The 23,038-nt window shown below is 35.7% G+C and overlaps 2 protein-coding genes across 7 annotated transcripts in view; one reads left to right on the top strand and one right to left on the bottom strand.

Annotated features, from left to right (window-relative positions):
• PSMD1 (proteasome 26S subunit, non-ATPase 1) overlaps nt 1-23,038 on the top strand; it is an 89,085-nt gene that overhangs the window by 32,148 nt on the left and 33,899 nt on the right. The window lies entirely within an intron of this gene.
• HTR2B (5-hydroxytryptamine receptor 2B) lies at nt 1,230-19,377 on the bottom strand. Of its 5 annotated transcripts, XM_073877373.1 has the most exons (5): nt 18,936-18,983; nt 17,179-17,242; nt 11,661-11,795; nt 7,296-7,496; nt 1,230-3,010 (listed from the first exon to the last, which is right to left on the bottom strand). In XM_073877373.1, exons 3-5 carry the CDS (start codon nt 11,734-11,736, stop codon nt 2,118-2,120), a joined length of 1,170 nt encoding a protein of 389 aa, XP_073733474.1. In that variant the 5' UTR covers nt 11,737-11,795; nt 17,179-17,242; nt 18,936-18,983; the 3' UTR covers nt 1,230-2,117. The 5 variants fall into 5 exon arrangements, with proteins under 5 accessions (XP_073733474.1, XP_073733482.1, XP_073733471.1 ...); XM_073877381.1 differs by lacking the exon at nt 11,661-11,795 and having other exon boundaries at nt 17,183-17,242; nt 18,932-19,377; XM_073877370.1 differs by lacking the exon at nt 11,661-11,795 and having other exon boundaries at nt 17,183-17,242; nt 18,936-19,377.

Raw genomic sequence — 23,038 nt, 5'->3', positions numbered from 1 at the left:
GAAAGCGAATGAAAGTTTTTTTTAATTATTTTTCTAAAGAGATACAGTCTACTCTTTCTCTTTGAAGTTAAAACTGTAGTCTTTTTGTTGCCGTTGGTGTGGTTAACTTCTGAGATTTGCTTTAAAATTATAGATTTCTTTAAAGTATTCTGAAATAGAAGAATCAGTTGTATATCAAAGTGGTAAAAGTTTGTACTGTGTTGTACTTTTTCAAAAATAGTTTATATTGGAATTGTATTTCATTTTCTAGAAGTATTAGAATATTTCTCATTAACTAGAGAAAGATCTCTCAGCTGACTATAAGCAAAGAATTTTTTTCCCCGGGAATTGACACTGACTAGTTTAAGGGTCATATAGTTAATTTTGTAGGTATGTGTATGTTTAAGCACATATATCAATTTGGAGGCAGTATAGAGCATGTGAGAAGGTAGTCTGTTTACTCTAGTTTATCTCGGGGTAGAGTTTGATAGTGTGCGTGCCATCTCTAGTATTTAGACTTCTGAAACAATTATATATGCCTTCAGATATATAAGATGCAGTTTGGAATACTATTAAAGTGACATCAGAAAACTTAATCTTATGTGACTTGGCAAGAATATAAGTCTTAATATATGTCAAACCCATCATCATATTAGAGACTAGAACCAAAATGGATAAATTTTTTTTTCAGGAATGTAAATTATTTTGCTTATATGAACTGGGCCACCCGTCATGCTCCTGAAAAATCTTAGACTGGTGGGGGAAAGTGCCTAAAGCTTTGAGATTTAGGGATTAAATTTGTTGGATATACTCTTTCTGGCAGGTGACATAGAATCCATAAGGTCTGTGTTCTAACTATGTTCTAGGAAAGGCTTCTGCCATTTGGAGAATACATATCTGGTTAACTTATGCTGAGCTCCATAGCCAACACATTTCTTGAAATAATTTTCTTTAAACTTAATCACCTGGAGAGGGACAGCACTAGAGCAATAGGTTAAAACATAAGAATGGGTCAGCCTGAAAAGGAAAAGCTAAGATATGGGCTGTCTTCACTGCAGACCCACTCAGCCTAAATTTGTTCACTATCTATGGCAGTAGCATAACAATAAAATATCAGATGTAAATAGAATTGGCTACCAGTACAGACTGGCCACATGTACTCATCCTCATAAGAACCCTATGTAGATGAGAAAACTGAGGCCCAGAGAAATTAAGTATCTTTCATAAATGTAGTCAGTTAGCTGGTGGACACAGTTTGGATTTATTCCCAGATCTAGCAGTACAAAGTGAAATAAGGAAAGAATGAATAAAAAATGTTGTGCCAGAAGTTCAGTCAAGTTTTTGGGTCATTAGGGGTCATTAAAGTTTAGGTTCCTGGATCGAGATCCTGTGGCTCCAGTTTGCACTTGTTCTTTAAGGAACAAAATTAATTTCAGGTACCCAGAAGTGATTTCATTTGCTTCCTCTTCTTTTCTAAGTTAGACCCACGTCTGGTGAGTAAATACCTGGTATCAGCCATTTAACAAACAGCTCTGGTTCCGAGATCCTGTTACTTTGTGTGATATCCAACTACTATTCTCCCTACCCCTTCCATCAAGACAAGTTTCTTGATCAAAGAAAAATCTTGACTACATTTAACTGAGCCAGACCGTAATGACAGTCTTAGCTTACCTCCAGATGCGATCATTTTATGCACTTATTTTTAGTCTTCTGTTCCTGTCACTGTTTTCTGTGTTATGCCTTATGTTTTTAAGGCTTTGAAGAGGTTAATGCTTTTTTGTCTTGTTTTATTTCATTCGAAGCACAGCTTTGCATACAGTTAGGAACTAAACAAATTCTTACAATGACTGTTTAAGACTGAAACTTATTGATTTACTTAATTTTATTTCATTTGAATACCTTAACATTTAGCCAGACTGCTGGATTATTTTTGTTTGCAGCCGTACAAAATGATTTTTTTCATGGAGTAGTTTTGTCCAAATAAAGAAAGTTATATAATCTTAAAAGATAACTCTTATTTTAAAGAGATGATTTGATACATGACATAAAGTTCTCCTTTACATAATTCTTGGTACATTTATATCTGCTTAATTACCTCACTCATCGTTATATTATTTAGATGAAAACTGACATTCCTTCTATACATAACTGACTTGCTCTTCAGTTTTGTCACCTTCATTCTCTGTGAGGAGAAGTGTATCTAGTAGAATGATTGAGGAAGCCTGAATGTTTGAACTGTGGAGCCTCATTGGGCTCTGGTACATGGCAGGATTAATCCCATTTCGCATTCCATGTTTCATGAAAAACTTAGAGTTCTCTGCCATTGGATTTCGGAAGTAGATATTGCTGGAGCATTTTCTGATAGTTTTTACTGATCTCGTGGCCCGGTAATTGCAGGTGATGTATCGGCCAAATGCGTTCCGAAATGTCTTATTGAAGAGGGTGTAGACCAAAGGATTCACCCCTGAGGAAACGTAGCCTATCCACACAAATACTTCTAGGAGCATTTTGAGAGTAGTCTGGTTGCAGGAATCACATAAAACTAAAGTTATATTTGTAATAAAAAAGGGGCACCACATAAGCAAAAAGAGAAAAAAAACAATCCCTAGAACCTTGGAGGCTCTCTGTTCATTGGAAATGGTCTGCGTGGACTTTCTTCCAACTGTGGACATTATTCGCCTAAGTATGTCATCACTTGAGTTGGGCAGAGTTTTGTCCTTGTGGGAACCATGCAGCATTGCCACCTTTTCAGGTGATGAGCAAGGTGTTCCATCCCTTTGGAAAACTGTAGACACAGCCAGCCACGTTAGGCGTTGAGGTGGCTTGGTTTTGACCAAGTAAGCTTTCTTCTGTAAAGCATGGATAGTGAGAAAGTAGGTGACAATCATGATTGCCAGAGGTGTGAAGAAGGCAGCCAGCGAGCCAAAGAGCATGAAGTTGCCGAAACGATCCTTTGTCAGCACACAGGTGATGTTGCTTGGGTTCCCCACATCAGTTTCTATCCCTCTAATAGGTACTGGAATGGCAATGCCTAAGCAAACAAGATAAATTGAGTTAATTTTATGACCTTGGACTCTTAGGTTAGGACCTTTTAGAGTTTATCTTAAGTGACTTTATGTGGTTAGTGGTTAGTGTATTGTCATTCCTAGTACACACAGTGCAGAACCTGTCAATGCGTGTAATTAAAGGTAGATTTAACAAATAGAACCCAAGTGAGCAAACCTGATGTTTTTAACAGATAGATTAGTGATTTCAAGTTTATAATTTAAGCTTCCCTAAAGCTGTAGTGTATCCACGAAATAGGAGAGAACGTCTTCATTTATTCTCCATTTCTCATCATCTCTGTTTGTTGATCTATCCCAGGTTAAGGAAAAGGAGTTCAGAAGAGAATTTGCTTTAACTTTATATGCAGTGTAGTTGATTTAAAGCAACTTCAGAGTACTTTCATGCAGTGTCTTAATTCTAGATAGATACCTATTATCTTTGAGGCTACACAGTTTCATTTAACAAACATTTTCATTTTTTGAAATTTATGAATGTCTTAATCTTTTCCTCTGACAACTTAGGGAAAGCTAAGGGGAGTTGTTTTTTAAAAAATGCTACTTAAATATTTGAGATCATATGATTCATAAAATTTATTTTCAAGTTGAGAGTTCTTCTAGCAGATGTGAAAGAAATGTATCTCATGCTAATTTTCTAATATTTTAAATACCATGAAGTGGGTATTTAAATATGATCTTGCCTCGTGAAGGAGCTTATTAGAAAGACAAGTACACAAGTGTTATCCTGAATCCTTTCCCTTTGAAACGGCAGATTCGTAAAAAGAAGTTTGAATTAACTGATCTTTAGAAACCTCTAGAATCCTTGTGTTTTTTATGAATCTGAAAGTACTTCATCATGTACACCATGTACACAGCCTTTTTATGGAAACTGAAGAGCCCTTGACAAAAATATTTTCCTCAAATCCTTTCTAACAGGGAGGCTACTGCTTTTTCTACTTTTCCTCAACTACACCACCAGAAAGTGGATTCTGTATACTTAACTATTCTACACTAGGGGTCAGCACACCACAGCTTGAGGGCCGCATCTGGCCTGCATTCTGTTTTTGTAAATAAGATTTTATTGGAACACAGCCATCCCCATTTGTTAACAAATTGTCTGTGACTGCTTTTACTTTCCTGCTGCAGAGTTGAGTAGTTGTGACAGAAACCATTAGAGCCTGCAAGCCCAAAATATTTACTATCTTGCCCTTTACAGGAAGAGTTGGCCGACCCCTGCTGTTCCCTGTTATTTCTAAGTGATTGTTCCACTGTTCTTTCTCCCCAAAACCCTTCCCTTTTGAAGTCTATTTATAATCTGCTTACAGCACTCTGTTCTCCATGCAGTCATCTACCAACCTCTGGGACATCTGTCCATCTTCCTCAGTAGATTGAGCACCTTGCTAAAGCCTTCCTTTCCACTGCTCCATTGCTCTTACCCTCCATGATTTGATCTCATTGATGACCCTTCTGACACCTTCATTTTGTATCTGTTGAACTCCACTCTAATTTCTTTTATTATTTTTAAAATTTTATTTCAATTCCAGTGTAGTTAACATACAGCGTTATATTAGTTTCAAGTGTATCAACCCTCATTATTCTTACTTGCACTCCTGAAGGCATCCATAAACCCTCTTAAAGCTGTCCCGTATCTAAAACCATGAACTTTGTGTGATATTTCCCTTTCTTGTCCTGCTACTCTTCATTACTGTGGGACTTCTTTTTACAGTTATCTTGACCTCTAGTCCATTCGTCCTCTATTTTCACATTCCATTAACCTCTTTCAAGGCTCACATTACCTTCTCAACCAGCTTGGTGGTCAATAACATAAGTTTTCACTAGTGCTTTTTATACCCTTATCCCCTTATTTTTTCATACCTTACTATTTGCCAGGTCTTACCTAGGATAACTAAGTCCAGAAGAAAGTGAGCTCTTTTCAGCATTTTGCAGAATTTAAAAACTGAACTAACCCTATCATCTGCTTTTTCTTCTGCAAAGTTACTGAATTGTCACTGGTCTGACAAAACAAAGTGTGATGAAATGAACACAGCATTGATCTTGGCCTTGGTGCTGAAAAGCTGTTAACAGTCTTTAAGCCAACTATTTAAAACCTCTAGGTTTCGGGGTGCCTGGGTGGCTCAGTCGGTTGAGCTTCTACCTTCGGCTCAGGTCATGATCCCAGGGTCCTGGGATTGAGCCCCACATCAGGCTCCCTGCTCAGTGGGGAGCCTCCTCTCCCTCTCCCTCTGCTCTTCCCCTCCTGCTCATGCACTCATTCTCTCTCTCTCTCTCTCTCTCTCTCTCTCTCTCTCTCTCTCAAATAAATAAATAAAATATTTTAAAAAATTTTAGGGTGTCTGGGTGGCTCAGTTGGTTAAGCGACTGCCTTCAGCTCAGGTCATGATCCTGGAGTCCCTGGATCAAGTCCCACATCCGGCTCCCTGCTCAGCAGGGAGTCTGCTTCGCCCTGTGACCCTCCCCACTCTCATGTGCTCTCTCTCTCTCTCTCTCATTCTCTCTCTGTCAAATAAATAAAATCTTTTAAAAAATTAAAAAAAAAATAAACCTAGGTTTATTTTCTCTAGGTTTCTTTTTTCATCTATAAAAGGAAAATGAATTTATAAGATCCCTTCCAAAGCTACAAATCTGGAGTCTTCTTTTTATTCTTTTCCACCTGCATACTTAACACTTTGTATTAGTCTAATTTCTTTATTATCTGCCTTCCTTGAATATAAAAGCTCTTTTTTATTAATCTTTGTATTCTTGATATCTAGTATATCATAGGTACTCAACAGAGATTTGATCTGTTTATGGATTCATGTGAACCAGTCTTAATTGGGGTATCACTTCTAACAGTAGACTGTTTATTGGCTTGATCATATTTCATGGTTTCAGATGTTTTAATTCTTCTTAAGGATCATTTCTCCTATTTTCTCCCTGCCTTTGCCCCATTTCCTCCACCTTACCCCAACACACAGGTACCTCACACTATCCCCCCCCATCCTCTCCCTTACTGCAGTGAGTTTACTAAAAAGATGTGGGACTTCTGGCATGAGCTACTATAGTTTCCCTCCTTTCCACTTTAAATTTTGGTGACTGTTACCCATTATCTCCCATGCACTTTCTCTAGCTTCTTTTGGGGGACCTTTTCTGCTCTGTCAATCAGCATCTGTCCCCAAAACTAGCCTATCTCACTGCTTTCAAACCTGTCCATTCTGAATAGACTTTTCCTTGATCCTAATTTCTTCACAAGCCACAGTAGTAACACTCCTTACTTTTACCTCCAAACTTTTCAAAAGAGGTTTGGCCCTGGTATTATTTCAGGAACATAAAGGTCATTTTCATTATCTTGCTTTCTTGCTTTTTTGCCCAGTTTTTCTTATTCTGATTGGAGAGAGACCATGTCTTTTTCTTGTTTTCCTTTTAGCATTCCAGATCTCTCCTGATTTTTTTTCTTCTTTGATTTTTTCTTTTTGCTAGGAGGAAGTGAATCTGCTAGTCAGACTACTGATGATCATAGTAATTGTTGTGAATCTGTTTTTCTGATATTAACTTATAAGAGGTCTGAAAAATTTATGCTGTACTTCATGCTAGGATACTCTATTATGGAAGCTATTTTTGAGTATTAAAGATGGGCACAAGGGCATAAGGCAGTTTAGAAGAAATATTCCTTTCCTGTAAATCATTTCTGAATATCACTAGCGTCTCTCTTAAAACCTCTGAATAAACATATATCCAAAACATTTACGTAGACACTTATTGCCTTTATTCTGTACACATACTGTCTTCCAAGATGAATTTATGGTCTTTAATACCTGCATACAGAATATTTGGGTTTTTTTTCTTTTTTCTCTTTTCCTGTTTATCTTCTTGAGTATGACTGAAGATGCATTTTATTTTTTTTGTTACTTTAATATTAATTTTGAGATTCTGCATGCTGCCTAGACCTTAATGATCTGTTGACAAAAACAAAAACTGTTTTCAGACTTAGTCTTCCTGTACATCAAAATCAAAGCAGGAAGATATCTCAGTAAACATCATGAAGATAGTTCTTTCTGAGAACATGAACTTTTTGCTTTTTCACACGTGTTGTTGATAGTGTGGTTTTATATGATGACATGACAAAGAGCTTGTGTTGGTATATCAGTAGTCTATCAGTAGTCTGCCTTGGGCTCTCTTGCTAAGTTTCACAGCCTACCAGGCCTGGTATATTTCTTACCCAAAAAAACCAAAAGCTACTTATTTATACCACCCCAAACCCTGACATTCCCCACATACCTATTGAAATTAACCATACCACTGTAATCTTGATGAATGCTGCGGCTCGTGAGTTATATTGATTGGCCTGGATTGGCTTTTTGATGGCTACATAGCGATCCACGGAAATGGCACAGAGATGCATGATGGATGCAGTAGAAAAAAGAACGTCAAGAAATAACCAGGCAGGACATAGAACAAGTGGGAGGGGCCACATAGTCTCTGAAAAAGCAAACAAAAACATATTCTCTTACAAAATGGCAATATTCCATTTGCAGTTTCTTTTTTTTTTTTTTTTAAAGATTTTATTTATTTGACAGAGAGTGAGACAGTGAGAGAGGGAACACAAGGAAGGGGAGTGGGAGAGGGAGAAGCAGGCTTCCCGCTGAGCAGGGAGCCCGATGCGGGGCTGGATCCCACAACCCTGGGATCATGACCTGAGCCGAAGGCATGCACCTAACAACTGAGCCACCCAGGCGCCCCAATTTGCAGTTTCTTTTTAAAGTGATACATATTTTTTAACTTTTTGCTATTCATCTGAAATTTTATGAGTTAACCTCCACAAGATGTCTAACTTAAGATAATGGAGTCAATAACATTAAATATATTTCTGTAAATGGTACCTTTTAAATACATTGTTTTGTATAATAATCACAACACCCTTTTTGAAAATCAGCAGCTTAGCATTTTTAGCATTCATTTGACTGCAGTTGCTCTTTTGTCTGTTTCTTTTGTGATCTTTTAAAAATTTCCACAGTGTTGCAAGTAGAACTTAACCTTGCTAGTCAAATAAAATTAATTTTTAAGCTGCTTTTGTATACAGAGAATATATTTTACCATATAGAGGAAGCAATATAATGTGGCAAAAGAGTATTAGAATGGGAGTCTCAGTGAAGCCTAGGCTTTGGTTCATTTCTAGCAATAACTAGCAGCATGATCTTTGTTTATAGCAAACTCTCATTTGGTGAAATAATTAAGTGAAATGAGTTGCGTTTTCTTTTTGACAGAAGTAGTTCTTGAATAAAGTTTGCAGAAGGAATGGTTTCAGATTATTCTGAAGAAAAATGGATTGTTATCCTTCCATGTTCCATCATTCACTCCAGGCACTGGGACTTAATGTTTTAAAAAGAAACTGTCAAGATTAAACATAGTACTTAATTTATATAACAAACTCTTATAAAAAGCATTTACGCGGGCGCCTGGGTGACTCAGTTGGTTAAGCGACTGTCTTCAGCTCAGGTCATGATCCTGGAGGCCCGGGATCGAGTCCCACATCGGGCTCCCTGCTGAGCAGGGAGTCTGCTTCTCCCTCTGACCCTCTTCCCTCTCGTGCTCTCTATCTCTCATTCTCTCTCTCTCAAATAAATAAATGAAATCTTTAAAAAAAAAAAGCATTTACGCTATACCTCATAAACTCTTAAGCGCTGGAGAAATACTGACTTTGAAAGATTTCAGGTTTTGGATATGATACTGAATATCCTACATAGCTTTCCAATAAATTTACTTAGACAAGGATCTATACACATATGGTTTGTACATTATATATTATACATAGACCCAGTATATATATATTTGTAGTTCCAAAGCACCTAAAATTTATTTTAGGGTCTGCCCTAGAATATTTCAGTTAGAATCCACTTTTTTTTTATTTTATTTTATTTATTTATTTGAGAGAAAGAATGAGAAGAGAGAGAGCATGAGAGGGGAGAGGGTCAGAGAAAGAAGCAGACTCTCCGCTGAGCAGGGAGCCAAACAGGACTCAATCCCGGGACTCCAGGATCATGACCTGAGCCGAAGACCGTCACTTAACCAACCAAGCCACCCAAGTGCCCAGAACCCACTTTTCTAACACACACACACACACACACACACACACACACACACAGATTTTAGACCTTGCTATAAAAAAGCAAATTACTTCTATGTAGAACAAATGTCATATATATGAGATTGTCTGAATCCTTTTTACAGTTTAGTTGTTGTATGTCCGCTGACAAAATATAAACTACTTTTCCTAGTTTTTGCATGATTATCTGACTTTGACAGATAATTGGGGTAATTGGTCTTGGAAGACCAAGATACCATTTTAGGATTTGGGAGCACTAAGAAACTCTTCAGTTGTGAACCATTTAAATTCAAGAAGCCTGGGGATGGAGAGAGGTTAGCATCCCACACCAAAAAAATAAATAAATAAAAGACTGTCATTTAGGGAAGGAGTTTTGAGATAGACTTGAATATGTTTTTTTCAAAAGTGTACAAATTAATGTTTGAGGAGCAGTGTTTTAAAAGACTGGGAAACATTGTGTCTTGGGTCTTAAAAGATGTACCTACATTTGTTCGCTGGTGTACGATAGGCACTCAGAATGCCTCATAGGAAGGAATTTATGGGAGACCTCTCAAAATAAGCAAATCAAGCATGGCAGAGAAATCTGTCTTGAGAGAGAACCTAATCAATTAGATTTTTCTCCCTCTTAGTCAGTTTTCAGATTCTCTGTTAATAAATAGAAAAGGACTTTGGACAGTGAAAGGCAGCAATGGACCTCAGCTAAGTAAACTGACAGTTCAAGTAGAGTGAAAATAATCACGTGATTGAGTTTTGCAGTGGAAACTACTTGAAATGATGCTACATTCTGATCTGTCTTGACGTTCTACATTTAAGACTGAGTAGAAGATAGAAAAATACTCAAATCTAGAGCTACAACAAGAGATATTGATCATAGTTTTAAACTTGCCTGTTTAGCTTTTCTAATTATGGGTTGTATGTTTTTAAATTAAGATCTGGAAAATTCTAGTCATAAATCTAGTAGCCATGAGCAGGAAGCCACAATAGCATGTAAAAAGTACAAGTCTTTGGAAATTAGACGATTTGACTCACATATTCCTAATTGTGGGCTAAAAGAGAAAGCTCTTTAGTGCTCCAATGAAGTCTTGTTAGGCTCACTTTCCAACAGAATGAATTTATTTTATAAACTCCAATTTTGGGGGGTGCGTGGGTGGCTTAGTCGGTTAAGTGTCTGCCTTTGTCTCAGGTCATGATCCTGGGATTCTGGGTTTGAGCCCTGCGTTGGGCTCCTCGCTCAGCGGGAGCCTGCTTCTCCCTCTCCCCACCCCTCACCCCCGCTTATGCTCTCTCTCACTACTTCTCTCTCTCTCGAATAAATAAAATCTTTAAAAAATTAAAATAAACTCCAATTTTGGTACATAAAGTGGATATTAAAATTAATGCAGATTGCTAGAATTTTATTATTTCAGTCAGTACTTAATTGCTAACATTAGTAATACTGAGGCATGGTAGAGAATTTTCTTTAAGGACACTGTGATAGGAGGTTTAGGATTAAGAGAGATGGATCTTTATTATTAACCTTTATAATTGAAACTTTCATGAAGGTACTAGTCCATAGGCTTTTTATGAAATGAACATGAAAGTAATATGACTGCATTAAATTAATAGAAATCTTTTATATAAAGCAAAAAGAAAAAAAGTCTTGTCTGCCTAAATAGATTCAGGTAATCTAAGAATTTATACAAATTAAAAACAGTTCTAGACATTCTCAGGTTATAAAGGGATTTTCCCTAGTCCAGATACTTTCATTTCTAAAATTGTCTTTTCAGTTAGTATTAATATGATAGGCTCAAGGTCAGAAAATTTCTTACTATTTAGAATAACTAAAAAAGGTTAAGTTGGTTTGGTGTGGGGTAGATTATTCCAAAACATTATATGTTATTTTTATTAGGAGTTTTAGTTCGTTTTAAGGATTTATAATTTAATTTGTTGTAATGTATTATGTCCAGCTCATTTCTTTCTTTTTTTTTTTTTTTTTAAAGATTTATTTATTTGAGAGAGTGAGAATGAGAGAGAGAGAGTACATGAGAGGGGGGAGGGTGACAGGGAGAAGCAGGCTCCCCGCCGAGCAGGGAGCCCGATGCGGGACTCGATCCCGGGACTCCAGGACCATGACCCGAGCCGAAGGCAGTCGCCTAACCAACCGAGCCACCCAGGCGCCCCTCCAGCTCATTTCCATAAGAACTTACTATACTATTTCAAATGGAGCAGTTATAGATTTATATAAAAAGAAAAGTATATGAGTCAATATAAGGGAAATAAGTTATCAGGTACTTGAACTAAATTAATTACTGGTATTCTGGGGCTCTAAACTTGTCTTTTTCATAAAAGCTAAGACAGAAGAAGGAAAAATTTTAAATTGTGTAGTATTTGTTATCTCACAAAAAGTGCACAAAATTTCTTGAAAAACCTACCTCTTCCCCCACCTGCTCCCAAATTAATCTTAAAGAGGAATTTAATTTCAATAAGGTTTGAATAATAGCACTTCTGTGGTTGCCTGAAATAATTACAGATTGGTAATTATAAGAGCAAAACAGGGACACCTGGGTGGCTCAGTCGGCTAAGCGTCTGCCTTCGGCTCAGGTCATGATCCCGGGGTCCTGGGATCGAGTCCCGCATCGGGCTCCTTGCTCAGCAGGGAGCCTGCTTCTCCCTCTGCTTGTGCTCTCTCTCTCTCTCTGACAAATGAATAAATAAAAAATCTTTAAAAAAAAAAAGAGCAAAACAAATCTTATGAGTTGTGGATTATAGATAGTTCATTATTTATCTAAAAATATTAATAGCAGAAATATTTTGTTGCTTAAAATGAAGACTTGCATGCTTCAAATACCACCGTACATAAGGGGTGGTAGAATTGCCATTCAGTTACATCAGTTTCTATTTGTCTCCAGACAAAGGTCAACAACTTCATAGGCATGGGCCTGCCTAGGTCTAATATCTTCCTCAGAAGAGATCTGGCGATCATCTCAAAGATTCGTACAAGTATTTTTTAAGACCCAAGTATTCTGTATCATTTAATATGAAATATAACTTTTAAAAAAATATTGGGTTCTGCCTTGTCCCTAGAGAAAACTCTGTGACTGTCTTGTTACGTAGAGTTATTTAAGATGTAAATGTTGGCTGTTTGTCAAATATGACGGTTTTGGTTGACATAATTTCTCATTTCATTTGAGAAAGCAGTGTGAAAGAGTAAGTTAAGACTGTGAATTCTGGAGTCTGTTCTCTGGGGTTCAAATCATGTCTCTGCCATTTATTTATTCCTCTGTCCTCTCCTGTAAAATGGGGATAATGATGATGATACCAATTTTACAGGATTGCTTTGAAGATTAAATGCAGTAATACATGTCAAGTGTTTAGAACAATGACTGGCATAGAGAAAGCACTCAGTAAATGTTAGTTCTTATCACTATTACTGTTTGACAGAAACTAGCCAACTAGCCTACCCGTTAAAACACTCCTACTTAGAAATGTTAAGTCATATCATCACTGTAAAATCAATGTTTGTCCTCTTGCCTGCTGTAGCAAGAGTGCATGTATCCAGTTGAACTTAAAGCTTTTTTTTAAAAGGCATGAGAATGTATTAAAATTTGTCATGAAAGTGTGCCTTTTACTCTCTCTATATATTTATAGGCATATATATATATATATATATATGAATAACAAACATAAATAACCTATATGCATTGCCATGCTTGGCTGTTTATTTATTTATTTTGCTTTCTTTTTAACCGGTATAAAAACCTGAGTTTTTTCACCAGAAACTCCATTTCTTGGTGAGATGGACTCATTTGATCTGAAACCTGCTTACTCTTTCGGAAAGTTTTTAGTTTGGAAAGCTGAGTTATATGATTAATTCAGAAAAATAATTAAAATTAATCTATAGATCTGAGATATAAGATATTTGCCTTTTGAGGATTTTAAATGACTGTTTTTAAAAGCTATCCCTAGAGGACTGTGCCTGAAGAGTTTACCAAGGTAAATAGTTCATGAGTATATTGGAATAGGACAGATCCTAAATAGCATAATATCCAAAAAGGACATGGTTCTCAAAGTACCCATATTTTATTCTCAGAAATTCTTATGTTTCTGTCTTTATCTTTCAGAAAAGAAAGACATAGATCAGTGCTTCAATTTTTATTATGAAGCTTCTCTTTTGTTTTTGTTGCCATTTTCCCACTACATTTGAACATATAAAATATTCTGGGATTAGATGTCTAATATGATAGTGTTTTAAATGTTTCAAGTGATTTAATAATTACAAAATTTTTTTCTTGGTTTTTTAAATTTCCGCTTTCCAAAAAGAAATGCCTTTAATTGCTTTTCTCCCTCATTTAAGAATTGGGTAGAGCAGCATTTCACTGCATAAATAACTGATTTTCTTTTTCTTTTACTGCTATATATCTGTTTCATCTCTGGTCAGACTCACATCTAAACTAAATCACATATTTAAGTATATAAACTCTTCTCATGCTCTGCTAATACTTGCCCGTTATTGGTGCTTGTAATGTGCTGGGCCCTACTTGACCATTTCACAAGATACCTGCAATGTAAGATTTAGCATATCCGTTTTACAGACTAGGTGATTGAACTGATGCGGTAAGTGACTTGCCTAAACCAACACAGGAGAACCAGGGTTCAGTGCCTGGGGTGTCTTGCTTCAGACCCCTCTCTTTCAGCCATTTCATGTTATACACCCTCTTCCGGCTGTATCACAGATACTGTTTCAACTTTAATTGTGAGACATGGATTAAAACTTAAGTTATAAATAAAACAATAATGACCAATGAATGACGAAACACTGTATTTTCTCCTTTACATTTTTAATCACTTATTGAGAAAAAGTTCAGAGAAGTTCTTTAAGTGTGAACATCCTTTCTTTTTTATATTGGCATATGATGTTCTATTTTCCTTTGCATCCTACTCAAGTATTTCTAAATGCCTTCTTAGTAGGCATTTTCAAGCCTTATGTTATAAGCTAACAACTTACGATCATGGATTTTGAGAGACTTACACACAAAACAGTCAAAACTAGACCCACAGAGCAAAGGTTAAGTCTAGTGCCCCCAGAGTGGAAGAAGTGGCAGAAAAATTGACATAGGCATCACAGTTCATTTGAGAGACCACGTTAGGCCAATCATCATAATCTTGATAAAATAGAAATTCTGTTAAAAAAAGGCAAACAATATTATATAATCAGATATTATATAAATCATTGGTTGAATAACATACTCCTCAGCATAAGTCAGTTTTAAAGTTTCACTGCTCTCCTTTTTTCAAAACTTAATTTTATTAGAACATTAACTAATGTAGTTTCTTTTGTTACTTTGATTAAATTTCCCTGAGATACTCATACCACTGAGTGGTAGTTAATTTTTTATGTTTACAGAATCAGGGACACTTTTGTTTGTACAGACTTCCGAAGTTTGGAAGATTATTCCTATAAAGAGAGAAAAATACACAAAATCTCCTGCCTTTAAAGTTATCAGAAATTCTTATAAATGCATTAATTTAGAAAGTCTTTGTATTTGTTAACATGTGAAGGGCTATAAAAAATCTTAGTATTTGAAGTCAGGTCCCAGTTTACAATATGTGCAGTTTCCAATTTATGAATGCATCTTTTTGAAGCTTTTTAGAGGGCAGAGCATGCATTTTCTCATACACTTTCTCAGAAATAGAATGATGTTTTTAATAATGAATTTAAAGCAATAAATTAAATAGTCTTTAAGTTCCCAGTTTAGTTTATTTTTTAAAAATTTAACCCTGCTGTAGAGCTTAATTACTAATAGTAAAAGTGTTTGGGACTATGAAAGATTTTATTTTATAATTAAAAATTAACAAGCATCTGAAAGAATGAAATGTAGTTAAAACATACATCATAATTATTTAGGACATAAATTGGAAGACATTCCATGTATTTTATGTTAAAATATGTTGGGTTTTCTGCTAACATTTATTGCCAAGAATATCTTGGGCCCCAAAAATTTAAATATAAGCTTGGTTGTCAGCTGCAGATATTACTAGTTTCCTGTGAACTACATGGAATTATCTCTTTTATCTGTTTTTGTGTTTTATCAGGTCACTTTAATACTGTGGAACTTAGCTTTTAAAGATTCTGTAAATATTTAGCTGATAATTTGAGTATCTACCACAGTAATTTGCATATAAGTAGATGTTTGATATGGACTCAGTTCTGTGTAACTCATTCAGTCTCATTTATTCAAAATAATGTATCAGTTAAATTTTATGGTAGTATAAGATGAACATTGTAACATTTTCTGTATGTCTATCAAAAGCATAATTTAAAGAGTAATTTTAGGGGCGCCTGGGTGGCTCAGTCATTAAGTGTCTGCCTTCGGCTCAGGTCATGATCCCAGGGTCCTGGGATTGAACCCCGCATCGGGCTCCCTGCTCAGCGGGAAGCCTGCTTCTCCCTCTCCCACTCCCTCTGCTTGTGTTCCCTCTCTTGCTGTGTCTCTCTGTCAAATAAATAAAATCTTTAAAAAAAAATAGTGATTTTACAGTTAAATTACTACTGTAATTACTACTAAATTACTACTGTGTGTGGAGATAAGAGCCTTGAATCAAATATCTGTAGTCTTTACCAAATATACATAAATGTTTCTACATGATCCTCATTTACTTGATTTCTTTTAAACTGTATTTGGAATTAAGATCCTTTAGGTTCTCCTTTAGACTAAGATTCCTTAATTACTTTCCAGGGTTACATGTTGTACTAAAATACTCAAAAGGTTACCAATTTCTAAAAGAAGGGGATAGATAGATATTATTGATTAGAGAGTCCATTAAAGCAGTAGAACTTTATTACTGCTTGCCCTGCATAGAATTTAAAGCCTCGGTTAGATATTAATTTAGAATGGAAAGTTTCAGCCTGTCACCATCTGATATTTGGGGGATCAAATACTTAATATTAGCTATCTTTCTATAATTACTTAAAAATGTAACATTTAAACCTAAACATAATAGTTTAAATTGGAGTTTTTATCCCCCTTCTAATACATATTCTAGTTAAACTTTACTTCTATAACCTAAAATATTTTTATCCTCACCATATAAACATAATATCAAGAAGCCCTATCTGCTGCAAATAATCATTTTTCTTAAGCAGTTAATGAGTGGAATATCAATTTATGCCAAGCACTGAATAAAGTAAGTATCCTCTTAATGCTGATTCTTAGAAGCCCTAATAACTTATCAGCAGAATTATTTGTATTTACCCAAATTCTGTAACTAGAGATGATACACACAAATGAAAACTATTTCATTTTGATATTATCTTTTTTATTATAACAAACTAATATTTTAATATCAAGCTACATTATTATTATCAGGTTTTGGTCACCTGTTTTAATAGTTTATTTTTAATAAATTTTTAATATTTAATTTTATTTTAAGTCAGATTTTTCTTACATGTATCAAGGACATGGATGGTTAGAAATCATAAAAATTAAACAGATGAATCATTTCTTAGGACACTGTGAGCCAGACCATTTCCTTTGGCAACTAAATATAGTATTTTCTTAACATTACACATGTGTAAGAATTATGTTTAAGGCTAAAGTACACAAAGGATAAAGAAATATAACAAGAATTTTTAGAACAATTCCAATTTTAAATTGGTGTTTAGTGATTCAAATTGGAATTGAGTGATTCGAAGATTTTATCATTAATAAATAACCCAGCACATAACTGTCACAGAAGTATCCTAGCTGTTGCTTTGTCAAGGGAAAAAAGTGTTTAGAATGGGAAAGTTAAAGTATAGGTCTGTTCTTCACTATAATTTTTAGGTGATAAATGCAGAATCTATGAATATTGCTAACTTGGATGGCTTTTATTAGATGGCTGGGGAAGGAGTAGAATTGTTTCTAAGAAATTATTTTTTGCTCTTTAAGACTTTATCAACCGTAGAAAATGATGGAAATGAGGGACTGTTTACTCACTGTATCTTTAAATGGTCCAAGTCCATCTTTAAAGACTGAATATCCATTTCTCTAATAGTATATCATAGTTCTGTGGTTTGATGCCAGGAACAAAGTGAAATACTTACCAAACATTATTGTCAAGAGGGCAGTCGGCATCACAAACAATCCAACCAGCAAATCAGCCACTGCCAGAGACATGAGAAAATAATTGGTAGCATACTGCAGCTTTTTCTCCAGTGAAACAGCCAGAATAACCAGGATGTTCCCACCAATTGTGGGTATTATCACCATGAGTATCAGAAGAGCTGCCCAGCGTGGTTTATTTCCCTGTTGCTCACCAATCTGTTTCATTTCCTCTGGTATCGATTCTGTCTGTAATCCAGACCAGTTAGCAAAGATTAAGTGATGAAAGGAGTTCTGCAAAATGTGCTCAGGAATTGTGCTCTGTTCTGATATTTTATAAGAGAAAGCCATTCGCTATTTTTGTGTAATGTGATCCAGTTCTGGACAATGGTCAGCATGGTCAGTAGCTAAGCTGGTCATCTGCTTTTTAAAGGCATTGTACCCAGGCCAAACACTCAAAGCCAAAGTTGACTCCTTCCTTTAAAAAAATTTTTCGGGTTCTCGAAAATGAGAGTGTACAAGCTTCTGTCCATTTCTGAAGGTAACGCCCAAGGGTTTAGTCTTCTGCAGAGGCTCGGGTTTTGGAAGGCTTAGTGAAAGAAACTGATAGCTGTGAAAGAAAAACTGTTCATTAGTTTCTCTCTCCTTCTCTCTCTCTGCTGTAGCAGTAGACTCGTGTTTGAATTTGAATGCCAGTGAGTTCCAGAGAGTTCCTCCTAGATATAAAATATGTAGATTGCATTATTTTGTTATTTTCAAAAAGAAAAAACTCTTAAACTTTGTAGCCCTTCCCATCTCAGTAGGTCTCTTACGCATTTGTGACAATGCAGCCTATTTCCACAATCATGTTCCTTATATGCTTCAGGTTACGAAACAGGAGATACATTAATTTTTTCAGTGGTTATTTAAAAAAAAAAAGGTAGATGTTTCCTGACCCTTGAATGTCTTTTTACCTTTACCTTAGAATATGTACAGAAGAATAGAAACATCTCAAAGCACTAAGTAGTTCTGAATAGAACTTTTTGGTACACACTGGTTACCCACCTAGAAATTCTTCAAGCCCACCTAAGGTCCAAATAAATGATTTACCAGCTAGGAATCCTTATTTGTAATTGGGTTTTATCTGATCAGGTTTATCTTAATACTGATATAATTGCCGTTTTTATGCAACATTTTAAAACTCCTTTAGTTTGAGAGAAGGAAAAAATAGGTATTAGTAGGATCCAAATAATTGTTTTTAATAATGTCATCTTCCACAGGAAGCCTATTACTGCCACAAATATTTTCCAAATTTATCACTTTATGCCAAATTTGAAACAGTTCTTTTTTTGTTTTAAGTAGTCATTTTTTTTTCCTTAATCTCCCGTTTCCTCGGGAAGGAGGATAAGCTAAGAGGAAGGTTAAACCATTTATTCATAAAATCTGTAAATCCCAGGGCACCTGGGTGGCTCAGTCGGTTAAGCGTCTGCCTTCGGTTCAGGTCATGATGCCAGGGTCCTGGGATTGAGCCCTGAGTCAGGGCCGCCTGCTCAGCAGGGAGCCTGCTTCTCCCTCTTCTCCCCACTTGTGCTCTTTCTCTCTTCCTTTCAAAAAAATAAATAAAATTTATAAATCCTATATTAAATACCTCTCCTGTAATGGTAAAATTTTCATTTTGGTTTTTAAGCCACTGAATAGAAATGAAAGATATGGTAGCAGTTTTTTTGAAGAAAGGAAAAACATCTTTAATTCTATATTTATTTGTAAAATACTTACCTTTTCTTGTTAATCTCCCAAGCATGTCATCTGATCTGCTCAGTAGACCTGCTTGCTGCTCTGACTGAAGTCCTCCCATTGACTTACTCAGAGCCTCCGGCACTGGCGCTTGAAAGCAGTGGAACAAATGTGTTGTATAGCTGTAAGCATGCCAAGGAGGTTATTTCCTCTTTGATACATTCATTTTTAGAAAGTAGCAGCATTCATTATAATTCATAAAACTACCAGTTAAGTATGTTGAACCAGTTCATGACCCTATTCATGTTGTATTCTGAAGAGCTCTCTTTGATATTTGAGGGACTGAAATAAACTGTCATTTTAGCTTAAGATAGTTTTGTTTTGGATTAACACTGAGCTGTTTTTCCCATTAAAAAAAAAAATAAGATCTGGTCTAGAGATTCTAGAGCTTTCATTCTGTGAAGAGTGTGCCCTGTGAGCCTTACAGTGGATTTCCAGAGTTCTAGTTTCAGAACAAGATTCTTACTCAGCTTTTACATGTTTGCTGTGGAAGACAATTAATTCTCTCTGATTGCAACCTTATATAGAAGAGCACAGAAAGGTCTGAATTCTAATGTGTATGCACAGGTTTTAGCAGAAACTTTCATTGCTCGTTTTTAAACAGGTGGCTTTGGGGGGATTGGTTCATTGGCAGTTTTTTTTTTTTTTCACAGATATATTGGAGAAAGTATACAGTATGTAATGAAAATATATTTCTGCCTTATTTCAGAAAATTGGTGTAAAAAATTTAACAGCTCTGCTATCTAAGTTTTTTCTAGACTGTAAGACTAGCTTAGCATTAGAACTTCAGCATTCTCAAAGTTTCCTTTTTAAAAGATCATCATAGATCACTCATTTTTAAAGTATTTAATTCTAGGTCAGCAATAACATTTGTGCCCTTTTTCTGTTTCAAATTTATATTCCTTAGCTTATGTGAAAGTTACTGGAAAATATTTGGTTCATTTCAGTTCTATTGAGCACTTCAGATATCATTCAGTATTTGCTGCTTTTTTTTTTAACTCAGAATTCAGTATTTTAGAAAAAATATTTGCTGTAAATTTTGGATGAAAACATAATACTCAAGAGCGATCAGATGGATTTTAATGTGCCAGGATTCTCTTCAGGAATATGGAAATATTCTGAAATACTGCTTTGTTGTGAATCACAATTTAGCACCTGTACTTATGCAGGTAGATAGGAGTCTGCAAAACAAATGTCAGATTGAAAGTAGTACCAGTATATTCAATAAATATATGGATTTGTGTTTATAGATTTAAAAAAATTTAAATATTCATGGAATATATTATAAAAATGCCAGCCATTATTACTATTATAAACTTTGCCAATACTGACCCTCTCTGCCACATTCACTTTTCTTTTTTTAAGATTTTATTTATTTATTTGAGAGAGAGAGGGAGCAAGCACGAGAAGGGGGAGGGACAGAGGGAGAGTGAGAAGCAGGCTCCCACTGACAAGGAGCCCAATGCGGGGCTCCATCCCAGGACCTCAAGATCATGACCTGAGCCGAAGGCAGACATTTAACTGACTGAGCCACCCAGGCGCCCCTCACTTACTTTTTTCTGTAGTTAAAATTGGTGGTTGGATTATTTTTGTTTTTCTATTTTTAAATTAGTTTAATGGTTAAGGAACACATCTAGTTAAAACTACTTATTTGGCAACTTTGTGCTGTGACTGGGTGGTAGACATTGGGGAGGGTATGTGCTATGGTAAGCACTGTGTATTGTATAAGACTGATGAATCACAGACCTGTACCCCTGAAACAGATAACACATTATATGTTAATTTTTAAAAAAAAATTTAAAAAGCATAGCTGAGAATCAAAAAGAAAGCAAAATAATAATAAATATATGTAAGAGTAGACAAATCTTTCAGTTGGCAAATAACTAAACTATGCTCTGAAAACCTCATGCACGTTAGATGGAAGGCAGCCTGTAAGTCCCCACTCCAAATCTCTTTACGCTCACTCATAGAAACATGTCTTTCTCCCCTCTTTAATAAAAATACCATTTGCACATGGTGGTAAATCTAAATCGTACAAAAGAATGTTTAGTGATAAATTCACTTTGAGACGATTTTAACAAACACATTTCCCTGTTCACTTCAGAGCAGATAACAAATTAACAGGTGGACAAGCACTTTGATAATAGCAAACAGGGTGCACAGAAGAAACGGGAGGTAAAAAGTATAGACATGTAGGTTTACTCAGAATAGAGGCTTGTAGCTCTCCTATAACCCAGGCCTTCACGATTTTATGTGGTATAATAATTGATACCAGAGTGATGACTTCCACATATTTAAGAAAAGAGTAAATAATTTTTATTCGGCTCTGTTTTGGATGGCAGGAATGCATGAAATGCATTTTTAAAAAGATTGCCATCCAAAATGATAAATATATAAAAATATGATTCTTAATAGTAGAATTAAATTTCAAATATCTGGAAACTTCATTTGTGTGAAATACCTCATTTACCAAGAACTCCAGATAAATTCTTACTAAAGTAGCTTAAAGTTCAGACTCAGACTCTAATCTGACCATAACCAAAAAACTTAATTCATGCATTTTTCCCAAAATAATGAATTTTGTCCCTGATGCCTTTTTAATTTATTAGACAGATTCTATCTTTGACTTAAAAGGGCAGTCTAATTTATAGGTCTAAGAAGACAAATATCAGCCAAGAACATTTTTTACCTCTCAGTCATAATTATCTATCAAACACTAGCCATTAAGGAATTTTTGGCAATATAGGGATTGTGTCCAGTACACATTCATTTGTGAAGTATTCATTGAGTTCATTTGCTTGTGGCAATATAGGGATGAACAAGATAAACATTTTCTGCCCTTGTGTAATTTATCTCATGGGTGGATACAAGCAAGTATATTGATCATTATAATACAGACATGGTAGCTAAAACTAGCTCACTTTAACAGGTCCCACAGCTCAACTCAAATATTTTTTGGCTTTTTTTTTTTCTTTCATTCCTTTCTTACTCATTTTCTTTGACGATATCAGTGAAAGAGCTAAAATTCTAAAAATAGCTCTTCCAGATTTAATCTGTTCTTAGACTCTACTCACTCTCCCCTGATGACTGATTTTACCTCTATTTTAATGAAAGATTTAAACCAATCTGAAAGTGCTGTCACCTTTTATCTTCTCAAAATGTCTTTCTTTTCATCCATCCTATCCTTTGGGATCACGTTGACATCACTCTTTTCCACAACTTCTAGTTCTTGATCCCAACTCTTTATTCTTGATCCCAACTCTTTATTACATTCTTTGCAATTTTGCTGAATAAGGTATCTTTTTCACACATAGAATCCATGCCTTGAATATTCAGTTCCTCAGTTCTAACTTTTTTTTTTTAAGATTTTATTTATTTATTTGACAGAGAGAGACACAGTGAGAGAGGGAACACAAGCAGGGGGAGAGGGAGAAGCAGGCTTCCCACAGAGCAGGGAGCCCGATGCGGGGCTCGATCCCAGGACCCTGGTCTCGTGACCTGAGCCCAAGGCAGACACTCAATGACTGAGCCACCCAGGCACCCCAGTTCTAACTTCTTTCTTGCAGACATGCTCAGGTTTCTAGTTAATGAAAACTAAACATTTCGTTATCCCTTGAGTCTCTTTCCTTCATCATCAAACTTCTTTAAGGAATTGCCTGTTTCTCTTCTCATTATAATCCTTATAATCAGATTTTTATCTCCAACATTCTACTAAAACAACTCTTAGAAAGTCCGTTTAAAACCAGTTACAGTTTGTGTGTAATATTCAGCACTGTTGGCTAAACACTTCTTTTTAAAGCTTGTATCTTTTCCTTCCTTCAGAGACATCCCATCCTGGTTCTTTGTCTTTCTTAAAGAATCTTTTCTAACTCTTGTTCTGCCCGCTTAATATGCAGATACCTCCCAGGTTCCTGTCCTCTATTGACTTCATCTCCCTCTTCATTGTCTTCCTCCATTCACCCATGGTTTCCATTAACTTGTTGAAGAAAGCCCCCTAAAACTAAAACTCTCTTTCCAGCCTAATGGCTATGATTCGTGGTCACGAGAGTAGACAGGCAGAATACCGAAGGGTTAGGAGACCTTTC

Source organism: Callorhinus ursinus, unplaced genomic scaffold (genome assembly GCF_003265705.2).
Source record: "Callorhinus ursinus isolate GAN/ISIS: 27379988/994484 unplaced genomic scaffold, GSC_fseal_2.0 scaffold2, whole genome shotgun sequence".
NCBI classification, from domain to species: domain Eukaryota; kingdom Metazoa; phylum Chordata; class Mammalia; order Carnivora; family Otariidae; genus Callorhinus; species Callorhinus ursinus.
The sequence above is the reverse complement of the archived record's forward strand: the minus strand, read 5'-3'. Positions and strand labels throughout refer to the sequence as shown.